Consider the following 16784-nt stretch of genomic DNA (forward strand, 5'->3'; position numbering starts at 1 on the left):
GAGTCTGTACAAGAAAAGGTAGGACAGTGGTAAACGACTAATTGCTTTTTACTATTATGCCGTGGATTACGCAACTCACAGCTACCTAATTGAATTTTTTTTTAAGGAGTAGAGTTTGTCTTGTTCCAAGGAACAATTCAATTATTCTGTAAGTGAAACACCACGATTGGTCCTGACTGTACAATGGTTTGTTTTTTTTGCAAACAAACTCTTCAATTAAATTTAATTATTATGATAGAAATTTTTGATTTTAACTAAAAATTGACTTAGCTATCGCTGAGAACAAAGTAAGTGTGTTAGTAAGTGGGGATTTCTAGTCTTGAATATAAATTGCGTATTAAAACTTGTCTGTAAGATTAAAGGATTATATGAATTAAGGATTTAGTATTATATATGCAGGAGAATTCATATAATAGGATGGAATTTACATTGGGAAAGTTATGTTATCAATATTTTTAGATGTTGTCTACAGAGGTTGCCTGAATAAATTAATCTACGACGACATAGATTGACCGTTACACGACTGGTCACTTTTTAAGTCAATTAATTTTAAATACATATTAAAATTAATAAATGTCCAAAACTAGTAAATGTGGAAATATTATCAAAATTTATAGGGCAAAATAGAGTTAATGATAGGGTCAATGTTGTCTTTTTAGTGCAAATTAGAGCTTAACTTGGATCAAGTCACTAAAAATGATTAGAAATCTCATATCACTTTTATTAAACCTAAATACATTAAAATAAAGAATCCGAGTAAATCAGAGAATTAAAAAAAAAAAACTTATTTCGTAGCCTATGTATTCTTCCAGACTACGTTCTACATTTGTACCATCTGTCGTTCTGAAGATACTTTCTAGCAAACATCCGTCCATCCATCTATACATTTACATTTATATTTGTAAGATTGTATTTCGATAAAATGTTTTCATGTTTACTGTAAGGTATTTGTCGGGTATGCGCTTGCACTCAATAAATCAGTTCGTTACCTACCGCGTGGTTTTATTGACGTCTCACTGGCGACGAGTACGGGATTAATATATATATTTTTTCTTTTGTGGTAATAAGTTTGTGTGCAAAATGCCGATAGGTAAAATTGAAGCATTTTCGTTAAGTTCAAAACAGTGGCCGGCATATATACGCCGCGTTAATCAATATATTTTGCTGAATGAAATACGCGACGAGTTGAAGGTGCCTACTTTAATAACGGTTGTTGGTGAAGAAACTTATGCTTTAATGTGCGATTTGTGTGCGCCGGCTTTCCCAGAAGACAAGACGTACGAGCAATTAGTACGGCTAGTGACAGAGCACTTGGAGCCGCAGCGCTCTGAGATCGCGGAGCGACACGTGTTCCGGCTGCGACGTCAACGGCCCGGCGAGTCGCTCACCGACTATTTACAAGCGCTGAAACATCTCGCGGCCACCTGCAATTTCGGCAAGTGCAACACATGCTCGACCATCGAGGAGAACTTACGCGACCAGTTCGTATCAGGTCTGGCTAGTGATGCGATGCGTGCAAGAATATTTGCTGAAAAGAAGATTCAGTACAAGGAGGCGGTGGAGCTCGCACTGGCACTCGAGGCAGCAGAACGGCATGCTGAGGTCAGTGGCAGCACAGGAGCTTCGGTGACGGACTCATCTCCAGCAGCGGCCGATGGGAGCTCGGCCGAGGGGCTGCATTACACGCGCCCGGGCAGCGGGGGACGCGGCGTGCGGGGCACGCAATCTCTGCGGTCGGCCCGGGCGGGGAGTACGGCGGGAGGCTCGGCGAACGACGCGCCGAGCGGAACGGCAACAGGACCGAGCGGAGCGGCAACGGGGCCGAGCGGAGCGGCAACGAGTGTCCGCGCGTGTTGGCGTTGCGGGAAAGCTCACGCGGCGGCTGGGTGCCGATTCAAAACATACACTTGTGATAAGTGCGGCCAGCGAGGCCATATTAAAGTGATGTGTAAAGTGCGGGGCAGTGTTGGCCTACAGAATTACGTGAGTGAGGAGTCGGACGACGGTCTATATGAGATCGACGAAGACGAGAGTTTGTACGAGGTAGCAGCGAAAGGTACCAAACCATACTTTATTAATTTATTGATCGATAACAAGATTTTGAAATGTGAAATAGACACCGGTAGTCGTATCTCGGCGATCGCGGAGGAGTGCTACCGTAGCATGTTTTCGCATAAAAAAATTAATAAAGATAATATTTGTCTACGTTCGTACTCTGGTTCACGGATTGAGTCTCTCGGTTACATCGAGGTGAATGTTAAGTTAGGGAATAAGCATTGTGACTCATTGCATTTGTATGTTATAAAAGGCGGCGCACGGCCGTTATTAGGTCGAGAGTGGATGCAGGCTTTAAATTTAAAACAAATATCACTCAATGTAATCCGAGACGACGATTTTGTGAATCAGTTATGTAAAGAATTTCCGGAAGTATTTAGTGATAAGCTAGGCACATGCAAGCGGACCATTCGATTACAGCTCGTTGACAAGGAACCGGTTTATTTGCGCGCGCGGCCACTACCGCTTGCGCTGCGGGCGCGGGTTGAGCGGGAGCTCGCTCGTCTTGAGGCGGACGGCGCCATCTATCGCGTCGAATATTCAGACTACGGCACGCCCATTGTGCCGGTCGTTAAGAGTAACGGGGACATAAGAATTTGTGGGGATTATAAAATGACAATTAACCCCAAATTAAAAAGAGATTTTTATCCGTTACCTCGTATTGAGGAATTGTTTGCGAGTCTGAGGGGAGGTGAAAAATTTACAAAAATTGATTTAAGGCACGCTTATGAGCAGTGTCTTCTTTCCGAGGACTCGCAGCCATGCACCGCCATCACCACGCACATGGGGACTTTTGCCTATCGACGCACTCCGTATGGTCTGTCCTGTATACCTGAGAAGTTTCAAAAATTAATGGAGGAGACATTACGCGGGGTGGCGGGGTGTGTTGTATTTTTAGATGACATATGTGTAACGGGGTCGAATCAAAGTGAACACATAAGAAATGTAAGAGCTGTACTCGAACGGTTACGCGACATGGGACTTACAGTGAAGTTTGACAAATGTAAATTCTTGCAGGACAGTGTAAAATATTTGGGCTTTATTATTAACAAGGATGGGCTGCGACCCGATCCGGAGAAATTGGAAGCCATTGCCAGCGCACCCACACCGGAGAACGTCACTCAATTAAAAAGTTTCTTAGGGTTATTAAATTATTATGGACGATTTATTTCGAATTTAAGTACAATTTTACATCCTTTGCATAATCTGCTAAAAAAGGGGGTCGGCTGGAAGTGGGATTCCGAATGTAAAAAAGCCTTCAACGAGGCGAAGCGATCACTTCTTAGCGAACGGGTACTGGCGCATTACGAGGAGGGGCGGGAACTTGTAATATCGGTGGACAGCAGTGCGTATGGGTTGGGCGCTGTGCTCGCGCACCGCTACGACGACGGCAGCGAGCGCCCCGTTAGCTGCGCCTCGCGCACGCTTAACGCGGCCGAGCGCAACTACAGCCAGCTCGATAAAGAGGCGTTAGCTATTTTATTTGGCATCACCAAACACCATCAGTACCTTTTCGGGAGACGGTTCACGTTGCGCACCGATCACCAGCCCCTAACATACATTTTTGGAGGCAAGGGTAGTATCCCCCAGACGGCCGCGAGTCGGCTGCAGCGTTGGGCGGCACGCTTGGCCGCATACGATTTTAAAGTCGAATTCGTTCGATCGGCGGACAACGGTCCGGCCGATGCATTGTCTCGCCTACCCTTGGCTAAGGAGGGTCGCTCCGTGGACTCGGTCGATTATTTAGACTTAGTAGAGGATTCGGTACCCGTTGGTTATAAGGACGTCGCGAGGGAGACCGAACGCGACGCGTTATTATGTAAAATTAAGCGTTATGTTATGTTCGGCTGGCCGACGGCCCCGAGTTGCGATGAGGAAAGACCTTATTTTGCTAGGAAACAGGATTTCGCAATTGAACACGGCTGTTTGATTTATAAATATAGGATTGTAATTCCTACTGTCTTACAACAAAAAGTTTTGGAGGAAATTCATGATGGCCACCTTGGTATGAATAAAATGAAATGCTTGTCTAGAAGTTATGTGTACTGGGCCACCATGGATAGAGACATAGAGGAGACGTGCAGGGCGTGCGCGGCGTGCCGCACCGTGCGGGACGCGCCGCCGCGTGCGCCGCTGCACCCCTGGGAGTTCCCGCTGCACCCGTGGTTGCGCATCCACGCTGACTTCGCTGAGTGCGGCGGTAAGCGCTATCTAATTATTATAGACGCACATTCGAAATGGTTAGAGGCGATCCCGATGCGCAACACGAGTGCAGAGAGTACTATAAAAGTTTTCAGAAGTGTGTTTTCACGTTTCGGGCTCCCATCGCAGCTCGTGACCGATAACGGGCCACCATTCTTCTCGCAGGATTTTAAAGTCTTTTGTGAAAACAATTGCATAAAGCACATCACCTCGGCCCCTTACCGACCTCAGGCGAACGGTGCCGCGGAGAATGCCGTTAAAACAATTAAAAAAGCAATTAAAAAAGCACTACACGAGGGCAAGGATGTGAACACGGCACTGACTAAATTTTTGTTTAAATACCGCAACTGTGAACACGCCACGACGGGCGTGTCGCCGGCCGTGGCGCTGCTGGGTCGGCGGATGCGCAGCCGGCTAGACGCGCTGCGGCCGGACACCGCAGCGACTGTGCGCGACAAGCAGGAGCGGCAGGCGGCCCGCGCCGCCGGCCATCTCAGAGAGTTTAGCGTGGGGGAGACTGTACTCGCGCGCGACTATGCATCGAAGGGGAACAAATGGGCCGAAGCCACGGTGGTCAAAAGGACCGGGCCGGTTTCCTATAAGGTAGCCTTGGGCAATGGTGTGGAATGGCGTAGACACGCGGACCAGGTGGTCCCAGCCAAGGGACGGTTTTCGTTGTCCCGTACCAGCCACACGTCTACGGGTAACGGGTTAGAGTTACAGACCGAGGAGTCCGAGGTCGGTGCGGAGTCGGGAGGACAGCCTATGGATGAGGCATCCAGCGGTGGCGAGTCCCCGGCGGCGTCGCCCCGCGCAGCGACCGAGTTATCTCCGAGGCAGCCGGGGGCTACGCCACCCCAGATGTCTGCCCGCGCACTGCGTGCTTTAAAGCGGGCCAAATTTAATGTATTAGCTTAGTGGGGAGAGATGTAAGGTATTTGTCGGGTATGCGCTTGCACTCAATAAATCAGTTCGTTTCCTACCGCGTGGTTTTATTGACGTCTCATAGACAAGCAGAATTTAATTCATTTTGTGCGCATTCATATCTGAAACCGAAACGTGATAGGAATTTTAATTGGACAACATTTAACAAGCTTAAACATTAATGTTCTAAAATGCCACGACTTCGTTCGCGCGGAATTAAAAAAATAGTAATAAAATAGCCTATGTTTCTTAGGGATAGTGTGGCTTCCTAGGGATAGAGAGAAAGAATTTTTAAATCACGAACAAATAAACAATCATATCTTTTTTGTCTATAATATTAGTAATAAGAATAAATAATTCAACTGCAATAATTATATTTGTATAAAGAAGGAATAAATCATATTACTTATTACGTCATTTTGCACAACAGTTATCTACCACCGAAGAAAACTTTCAAGATATTACTAGTGTCGGTTTTTTTGCTGTTACATTCCTTCTTCAACTTTTGAACTCTCAACGCCTTCGTACTTCGCCATCAGGTCTTTCATATACTCCACGGAATCCATCTGCATAACTTTGAGAATCACTGGTGTAATATTAATACGGTCCTTGATTTACAAAACAAAACAAACAACAAATTCAAAGTTGTAACAGTATGGAGACTTGCTAACTAGTGTGAATAACGAACTTCATTTCTCGAGTTTCCCTGTCTTAGTTAATTTAGGCCCTTCGTACACAAGGGAACGTTAATCTTCGAACCTGGCGATTTTATTGGCTAAGCGACTTACGCGATATAATGTCATAGAGGTACGTACACAACGCGCATCGCCACGCTATCTACAAGGCATGCCTTTTAAGTTCTGTCGTTTCAATATTTCCCGGAAATTTTGAATTTGGAACTGTTTTATATTTGAATGTGTTTACATTTTGAATCTTAAAACAGTTGAAAGTATTAAGATTAATGCTATTGTTTAGTCACAGTGTCGATTTGAATCTGCCAGGTTACGTACGAAAATGAATCTTTCTAAGGAAAATGTTCGTGCAAAAATTTTCTACAACTTTAAAAGAGGCCTGACACGGCTTCAGTGTTTTGAAGAGCTAACATCTGTGTTCATTGATGAAGCCCCATGTCTGCGGACTGTCAAACGCTGGTACTTAGAATTCCAGCGTGGACATACTAGTGTTAGTGACAAATCTCGCGAAGGACGTCCAAAATCCGCCTTCACCGAAGATAACATCATTGCTGTGAGACAACTAATTCTCGAAGATCGTCATGTGACGTATCGAGAGATAGAGGTTCTATTAGGCATCTCAGGGACAACCATTCAGAAGATCTTGCATCAAGCGCTTAGTGTGAGAAAGCTAGTTTGCCGTTGGATACCGCATCTGCTTTCAGACGATCACAAGGCGGCCCGCGTCATATGGTGTAAGAAAACTCTGCAAAGGTTCAACCGAGGAGAGTCAAACCACGTCTACGACATCATCAGTGGTGACGAATCTTGGATCTATGCCTACGATCCTGATTCCAAACAACAATCTACAATCTGGGTCTTTCAAGACGAGCCAAAGCCGACTAAAGTTGTTCGTTCGCGAAGCACTTCAAAGAAGATGGCGGCCATCTTCGTTGGAAAAAAAGGCCATGCTACGACTATTGCACTTGAAGATCGTAGAACGGTGAATGCGGAGTGGTATACCACAGTTTGTTTACCACAAGTCATCGCCGAAATGCGAAAATCTAACTCAAAGCGACGCATCATCCTGCACCGCGACAACGCAAGCTCACACAGCGCTCGTCAAACGATTGAGTATTTGAAGCAGGAAAAAGTAGAAATTCTTGGCCATCCTCCATACAGTCCTGACCTAAGCCCTAACGATTTCTTTACATTTCCTAAAATTAAGAAAAGTCTTCGTGGTCAAAGGTTCCAGCCCGGTGAAGAAGCAGTCGACGCTTTCAAGTGAGCCATTTTCAACACCCCCACTTTAGAGTGGAATAAATGTTATAATAACTGGTTTGAGCGAATGGAAAAGTGTATTAAGCTACGTGGTGAATACTTTGAAAAACAATAAAAAGTACTGTAAGATTCTAGTTGTGTTTTTTTCTTCAAACGACAAAACTTAAAAGGCATCCCTCGTATCATCGCCAAAGAAAGTCGCTCGCAACCAGTTTGTTTGCCGGCGTCAGTTTTTCCATCCAAGTACGATGTGGGGGCCTTCAAGAGTAGAGTGAATAGGCATTTACAAAGCTAGTGCGTACCATCTTTAGACCTCATCATCACTTAATCGGGTGGGATCGTGGTCAGATGCTAGCTTTTAAAAAAATCGCTGTAATATTCAAGATGGCGGAGCAAACTATACAGTTGAGATCTAGTCGCTATGTACTTACTAAATAGATAACCCAAGGCGATGTTTCAACGTTTTGTGTACACACTACATATATAGTCTATTTGTATATTAGATTCGACGATTTGCCTTGTGTACACAGGGCCTTACTGTCAATTATAAAGTTCGCCTCGACTTTGATTATGTTGGAAGCCATATTCGCGCCGTTGACTCGACCACTTGGATAGCAAATGGAATGTTTATAGATAATAAATTCTATTGAAACGAAATGTTAATTTTTATAATGAATTTATTACGTTGGTATTTACTAAACTCATCTATACATCTATTTCATTGTAATTAAATATTTGTATTGTGTTTTGTGAATCTTTTTAGCCTTAAAAATTATAAAATATATAACATTGGTGTCATTTCTATTTATCAAAGTTTAATACCTGTTAATTACTAATTTAATACTTTTGTACTAGCACTAAATATTTATACTGTCAAAAATTTGGTACAAAAACATATTTCTATCTTGATTAAGTTATTAAAATTACGTGAGGTCTAATTATAGTTGACGTTTTAACTCACGTGTATGTCTGTCTATTGACCGACTAGTTTCAGACCCGTCGAGAATGGATGTACGTCAGTAGTTAGAAGAAGGACCCCGAACGGGTCTGAAACTAGTCGGTTTTAACTTTGACAGTGATAGACGCATCAAAAATGAATATAAGACAATCAAAATCTACAGCTTTTCTTTCTTCTAACGTATGTAAAGAAATGAGTTTATGAAGTTAATTAAAAGAGCCATCGAAAAAGAAAAATAAAATTATCGACAACGAACTGAATATTACACGATAGTTATCTTTTTTTATTAAATTAACCGAATTTTAAAGAAAAAAATACGATATGAAATTGTGCCGACGCGATCATTGAAGTTGAAAAAGGTCGAGCGATGGTTTCCGCATCGATGCAACTAATTGGTACATAATTTTGAAATAAATTGCTTTTCAAATATGTATCCGGGAATGACGTGTATAACGGAGTACCACAGATTCCTTGGTCGAAAATATGACGATTTAACCCAACTTAGCTGTATCCAAAGTTAATATATTAATTTAATATATTTTTCGGTTTAAAATAAGAGCTACAGATTCTGCATAATAAATAAATTGGTTAAACTTTCGATTACGTAACGTCAAGTTGGCGGTTGCAACTTTTATGGCGAATTTTTTAAATAAAACTGTCAAAATCATGTCAAAAGTACTGAAAAATCTAACCTAAAATACGATTTTATTTATTCAATAACTAAAAATCTACGAGTTTCCGCAACTCTTAACTTTGGCTAGTAAGTCCTTAGATATAACTGTGTTCGCCATGAAAAATTGCAGTCGCCAATTTGACGGTACGTAATCTAAAGTTTAGCCAATAAATTATATACTATAATATCGACTTTTTTATATATATATATATATATATTTTTTACAGTACGATAGAAACGAGTAAGCGGTCACCTGAAATCGCTATAACAGCGAATTGACCGCTACCCATAGAGATCCGCAGTAATTTTTCAGATGCCTACATTTAATGAACAGGCTAGAGGATAAAAATAAAAAGAACATTTCTTCTTTCTTAAACATCCCCTTTCCTGCTAAATCCCCTCCACTTTCCCATGGTTTCCTTATTAGAAAATTCTGGGAGAAGTGGACTAGAACTTAGCCTTCGATAAACACTCATCACACGAAAGGCAGAATTTCACGACAATTTTAAGTGTAGTTTTGTTATAATTTGCTAAAGTTTTTGTTTCAACACTTTAAGTTCAAGATTTTTATTAGATTAATTTCTTTGAATTAGACAGTATAGTTATTAAGAAAGGTTTACATATCAAGAATACGTAGCTTAAGGTAAACATCTTCATACATCAGTCTATCTGAATCTCGTGTATTTACATACATAATTAATTACGCTCTGGTACTGGGATTATGTCAGAATTTAATTTACGAATACCTATTCTATTCATAAATAAACCAAAGCCAAAAACATGAGTTCAACAATTTTCGTTGCGTTCTAATTAAAATTTTGTTAAAATTACTAAATAATTTACCTCAGATATTCTTAGGTAGATATCTATATATATATAAAAGAAAGTCGTGTTAGTTACACTATTTATAACTCAAGAACGGCTGAATTGATTTGACTGAAAATTGATGGGGAGGTAGCTTAGAACCAGGAAACGGACATAGGATAATTTTTACCCCGTTTTATATTTTTTTCCGCGCGGACGGAGTCGCGGGTAAAAGCTAGTATAAAATCAAATCAAATTTAATTTTTTAATGAATTTACCAGCGCTTGACCAGGCTTGACCTGATGTTAAGTGATGTGGTCACAAGGTATAGTACTTTTCAAATATCTTTGCGGTCCAAGGTTAATGGCGCTCTGCACAGGGAGCTGCACCTAAATTGCGTTCTGCACAGCGACTCGCGTGAAGTTAAGCGCTGCCAAGATATCTGTCAACTACTATACACGCTGGTTTTCTAAGTACCACCACTCTTCAAGGTCCAAACAATGCTTGCAACTTATTCCTTTCCTTTGTATGCGTGAGTTAAAATAAATAAAAAAATACCATCGTAATATATAATACCCGCGTAAAACAACTCTTAACTTTAACTTCTTTAAGCTGTTTATATCCATCCTAAAAGCGTTATACTTACGTAACAGAATGACTTAAGTTCACTTTACAGACTTAGTGAAAGTTGGGAGACTTACCTGTTTTGTGAAAGGTTTTAGTGATTCTTTCTTGGAATGTTATTTTTATTGGAACGAAGTTCCTTATCGCGCGTTGTGAAAGGGGGCTAGACGGAAAAAATTCTTACAAAAAGTTGTCACGACACTTTTTCCTATAGTATGTATGTTAATGACGAATGAGCGCTACTTCACCATGGCAACGACGTGACAATATATAACGAAAATTCATAGAAATAAAATGTACTTCTTGTGAAGACTTAAGTTTTTTATTCATAGAATAAACATTGGTTCCTTCACTAATTAATAGAAAAGAACTTCGTTCCATCCGGGTGTCCCAACACACCTCTCAAGTTTTTTTTTTACTCATGACACTTTGGAGATAAATATTTTACGAGCACATTATCTGTGTTTATGACTGTCACTTCTATTATAACAGATGTGAAAGAGACAAAGATATAATTCAGATGCGGAAAACAAGATGGCGGATGAATATATGAGACAATTGCAAAAAAGTCAATACGTTTTATTAAAAAACAAAAAAATAGGAAAATGCATTACAAAATACTTGATGTCTAGCATATTCATCATCTCCTAGGCTTTATCCCACTCACGTGGGGTCGACGCACATGTTTTTATAAACCTTAAAATTTTTGCTTAATTTTTTACGGCCGGCCGCTTTCCTGTCGCCAACTATACTTGGGAGGAATGTTTTAAAATCAATAAAAAAGAAAGTGGTGTTAGTTACACTATTTATAACTCAAGATCGGTAGAATTGATTTAGCTGAAAATTGATGGGGAGGAGCTTAGAACTAGGAGACGGACATAGGAAATTTTTTATCTTGTGTGCATATTTTTATTCCGCGCGGACGGAGTCGCGGGTAAAAGCTAGTTAAATGTAATAGCTTAATAATTCAAAATACTTTTAAAAATTGATTCCTAGCATATTGTAAGGTAATAAACATAGGAATAGTATAAATTATGACGACAAACAATATAAGTATTTAATTTCGTATCATATGTAAAAGTATAATAATAATTAAAGAAGTATACAAAATCCTCTTGTATTTGTTCCAGTACAATTTGTATATGTAACTAAAACTATAATTGCACTGAGTCCCAAGAGATCTCATAGTTGCATTACATTACTCAGTTATTAAGTCTAGACAAGTTCACAGCAGTATGTTAGTACTGAGTAGAATTTAAATTACAATTTACTTTGTAAAGTCTTATAAGGTTATAATATCTTGTATCTTTAATTAAAAACTGGCCCCGACATGAATCACAATGCCATAAAAAAACAAAAAAAAGTTGCTTTTTATAGGATAAGTGCAAACGAGGTGCTAATCGTTTAATTAATCTGATGTCCGTTGACATCTGCAACGCAGGAGGAAACGCAGATGATTTGCCAGCCTTTATGGGACTGACACAGGACCGGGCATTGTGGCAATCGATGGGGGAGGCCTACGTCCAGCAGTTGACAAATCCAGGCTGATAATGATGGGAATGAAGCCCTTAAATCGTAACTATTTGAAAATATCTCTGAGGATTGTATGCCAAAACGTGGCTGTATGAGGAAGGAAAATAACGTGAAACCCTCACCGTTGTTGAATTCCAACCATCGAGTAGGAAAAGATGGAACTTAGCGCTTTATTGAATCGTGCGACGAAACTCATCTGCAGGGATGGTTCCAAACAATTCTTCGGAACAGTCACTGGTAACTACGGTAATTGCAAAGAACTAACGTTCCTCTACAGGGCCAGTGGTCAAGCCGAAAACACTTTTTTCGTTGCACGAAACTTTCGAAAAAATCACAGTTTGCTAGGTTTTTATCTTCGAAACAAGCAATCTTTATCTCTATTATAATTGTATGAACAAATTTTTATTATAATTTTAAGATATCTGTATTAATACAATATACATATTGGCATACCTTTCCCTCTCTTAAATAAAACAGAGACAATAAGTTACTACAGTTGAAACTTATAGTAACAACTAGTATAATAAAAATTTGATAGTAAATCCGTTCAGAATAGAATAAAGAATTCGCTTTGCTAACTTTTACTATAGAACTTTGTAAACTATTGAATAATTCAACAAAACCATCGTGATTTATTACCATCAATATCGGGTTTTCTTTCGGAATCGGGTATGATTTACTTTCCACTGAAGTTCGAATAAGTATCTTGTTTGTTTGAGAAATGATTTTGTGATTTATTTACGGTTGTTGTACTCGTAATAAAAATCTACATAAAAATACTGGACAGTCAGATACAATTTTATACAAAACATTTATCATTAGATAATAATAAATTAAGATCATCCTCGGTGACATTGTAAGAAGTAAAAGCATTGCGATTTTTTTTTTGTGACTGACGAGCCACTGTTTTCCTTGAAGAGGTATTTACAGTTCCACCGGGCTTGAGGTGGCCGAACGCAGATGGCGCTTAGCCTTAACCTCGTTTATTAGCAACTAAGCTCGAGGGTTCCCTCAGTAGCCTCGGCTCGGGCCGTTACTTCAATATTGTAACCGGATTGGGAAAGCATTGCGAGACATAAGACAGATCTAATATGTAAGCAGCCGTCAGTGGGGCAGTTATTAAGCGCTTATCTAGACTGGGCATAAATATAAAACTCCAGATTCGATCACTGTCATGTACCAATTTGATATTTATAAGAGAATGATAACAATACAGAAAAGAGAAGAAATAAGAAGGATTAAACATATTTTGTATGCGTGTTCCGGCAGTGGAAACCTAATACATGTATGATAATAAACACTACGACCACAACATAAGACTAAGATTCATAATAAGTAATAAAATCGAATAGCATTTTGTCGTTTTTATATTTGAGTGAAAAGACAAAAGTTTCACTTCCAAGCTACGAAATATATTTCATTGTATCACACGTTCCTTTGTGAAGGTAAATTTAGTTTCATACGAGGGTGGAACAGACATGCATAGCAGTACTGTTATTTCTTGATAGCGTACACTGACAAAACACAACTGTCCCAAGACAAAGTAACATTGCTAACTAATATTATATAGTCGCGTCGCAAGAATGATGTAGCACGCGATCGTACACACAACGTTGAATCGTCGACGCGAGTCGTCGATATGGTCAGTACTGGCATAGCGACTGCATGTCAACTGTACAGATTTGCTCCGTCATCTTGAAAATCAAAGCGACTTTTTTTTTACGACGATCTTGACAAAAAAGTCGCTTAACGATTAAAATCGCCGGGTTTCAAAGATTTATGTTGCTTTATGTACGAAAGGGCTTACGTTATCTATCCTGTCTCAGCATATGCTTTAAAACAATTGCAATACTGCAAAGTCTACTGCTCTGTCTGACTATCCGTGTATGAAACTAATGTTACAAAAATCCAATAGTTGTGTCTACCTTACTCACATTACTTTCGGCCTTATTGCTTGGTCTGTGTACAATTGTTTGTCTGTTTTACTCGTATTGTAACAGAAGGTAATCTAAATTACATTAAATACTACAGAAAATGTATTATTTAGGGCTAATTTCTTAGATAAATTAAGGTCTTTGTAATCTAATTAAGGTAGAAAACAAAACAACTGTATCTCTTATTGATAGAGCAGAAAATCGTGAATTCATTTTTTTTTTTATTAGAGAAGGGGGCAAACGAGCAGCGGGAACACCAAGGTGTTCGTCGACGCGCATGGACATCTGCAATACCAGAGTAACCACAGATGCGTTGCCGGCCTTTGAGATGGTGATACGCTCGCTTCTTGAAGGACCCTAAGTCGTAACGGTTTGGAAATACCGCCGAGGACAGACCATTCCACAACGCGGCTGTACGCGGTAGAAAACTACGCGAAAACCGCACGGTTGTGGATTGCCAGCTATCGAGATGGTGTGGATGGAACTTGGCGGAAAATATATTGGATAAGGGAAAGCTATATCATATTTGTCATTTATTTGCCTTAGTATTCCCTGTACTTGCTAGCAGTTGCCTGCGACTTCGTCTGCAGGGAATTATAAAACTTGTAATAAATATAGCTTATGTCACCCGAGGATAGTGTAACTTTATTACACCTTCACTGAAAGAAAAAACAAACATATCTTTCCTCTTTAATTATAAACTAATATTAATTAGTATAGATGTATCCAGATTGGTTATGCTTGCAGTCTAATTTTCAGTATGACTGTCCGACTAACCGTGGGTTTCTGAAACCAAAAAATCTGTATAAAACTTATCGTCACCTAAATCATTATCTTTGACAGAGATAATGAAATATTTCACTCCTTTAAAATATATTATTGGTCGATTCTACGATTTTGGTCTCAGAAACCTAAGATAAATGACTTAAACGATTTGGACGCTTGAGGTATAATATTCTACTTTTGTCAGTTATGTTTTTTTAATTACTTGATAGTATGTTTTTTATAAAAGGATTTTAACAATTCCTTCAAAAAAGTTTTTACTTTATTGAAGTAACAAAAACAAACACATCATTTTATATTTTTATAACCTTCGTAAACCAGATTGTGTCAGTTTTGTTTTCATTGTGGTTATCAAGAAAAGTTGTTTTTATTACTGTTGCATAAATATCAAAAGCAGATGTTGCCTTGTTTTATTATTCGAGTTTTGACTCGGTATAAAAACTTGAAGAAATTTCTTTTATATTTATGTAACAATATTACTTAACTATCTCGTGTCTCTTGTCTTGCTTAATTTTTTTGTCGGAAATTTCGAAAAAAATATGAGGTTATAAAAAATCCGAGTGTCTTAAATATGGTATTTAATAAACTATATTATTGTTTTAATTCAGTTCAGATGAATATAAATTTCATTTTTATTATAAAAGCCGAATGCTTAGTTAGCCATACAGAAATCCGTTATCTCTGCCCGTGACTGTGGATTATGTGCGTGAATATACAAGTAGTAGTTTTTCTCAAAATCTTCGTAATGTACAGTCTTATTTATAAAAGTTATTTTACCATAAAAAGCTGAAAGTGGCTATATTTTATTCGTTTTCCCTACGGCCATTTTGTTTACATTATTGTATAAAATATAACACAAAAATGCTAGTATTCCGGCCCTGGTATTATATCAAGAAATATAGAGCCGAATACACGGTAAACAAAATGTAGGAAACAGTAAATTTGTGTTACGTTGAAGTTTTACTACCTGTATAGTGTTACGAAACAAGTCTCTACATATACGCTTTGTTTATAATATTTCTGAAGGAAATTATGACAAAAACATTAGAACAATTATAACGATAAAGAACACACTAACGTCAAATTACATACATGGCGGCCATCTTACTAATATTATAAATAGTATTTTTTTTATATATGGAAAGGTGGCAAACGAGCAAACGGTCACCTGAATTCGCCGAAATAACGAGGCGATCGTTGCCCATAGACATCCGCAAATGCAGATGCGTTGCCTCCGTTTAATCAACGGAGAAGGGGACGCACAGAAAGAGGACATTCCCCATCCTATGCGACCCCTCTTCCTCCAAATCCACTTCCCCTTTTCATCATTTCCTAATAAGAAAATATTGTGAAGGGGAAGAGGACTAAAATTAGGCCTCCAGCACCAACTAATGTTTGGGTATATGGATGAACGGATGGATGGATCGATAGATGTATGTTTGTTTGTTAGAAGGTATCTATAAAACGGCTTCTGATTTCTAACATAGATGCAGAACATAGTCTGGAAGAACAGATAGGATTTATCGCGTGGAAGGAGTCGCAAGGAATAACTAATTACATATATTTTGCTGAAGTTAAGATAGAGTGATATAAATTTTATATTAGGAATAGTTTCACAGTTTTACATAACTTTGGAAATTCATTGCCGAAATATCAATACAAAAGCATATTGTTATCTTATTTTTTTAACTATCAAAAGAAATAAAATTGTATCCTAGAAACGGTTTCGTAGTAAACGTGAACTTGTTTCTTACAAGATTCGGTCCTTATAAATTTTTATTTGACAAGGGTTCGGTTTTCGACCGCCTTTACGTCACTTCGGCGAAGTAATTTTGTCCTACTTAAATAGGACTCACGCCTACCACTGAATGACAATGATATACTACCTCTTTCAATGTTAAAGGATAGACAGAAACTACAAAAGTTTTTTCCTTTTAATTATCCTGCCAAAGTAAAGCTTTCTTACCCAATAGCCTCTAAACATCGATGGCTCCTATGAATAATGGCCATTGTGCAAATTGACAACTATTCAGGAGTTTTTTTTATAACATAAGGGGACAAACGAGCAGCGGGAATACCAAGGTGTTCATCGTCGACCATGGTCATCTGCAATACCAGAGGAACCGCAGATGCGTTGCTGGCCTTTGACATGGGGTTACAATCGCTTCTTGAAAAACCCCAAGTCGCAGCGATTTCGAGATGCTCTCGAAGTTTCCAAAAAATAACCTTGACTTCTGTAAATGTGTATTTTGTTTAATGCATGTTGTTAATTAAACTAAGAAGTAGCTTTTAACATAAAAAAGTAAAAATCATCAATTTGTTACTTTGGCCCTTATACATAG

At 39.0% G+C, this 16784-nt stretch overlaps 1 protein-coding gene across 1 annotated transcript; it reads left to right on the forward strand.

The window, feature by feature from the left end:
* Positions 1-1080: 1080 nt before the first annotated feature.
* Positions 1081-5175, forward strand: LOC123722552 (uncharacterized protein K02A2.6-like). Its single transcript, XM_045684671.1, has one exon. The coding sequence runs from the start codon at positions 1081-1083 to the stop codon at positions 5173-5175; it is 4095 nt and encodes a 1364-aa protein (XP_045540627.1).
* Positions 5176-16784: the final 11609 nt, after the last annotated feature.

Source organism: Papilio machaon, chromosome 27 (assembly GCF_912999745.1).
Source record: "Papilio machaon chromosome 27, ilPapMach1.1, whole genome shotgun sequence".
Lineage (NCBI taxonomy): Eukaryota > Metazoa > Arthropoda > Insecta > Lepidoptera > Papilionidae > Papilio > Papilio machaon.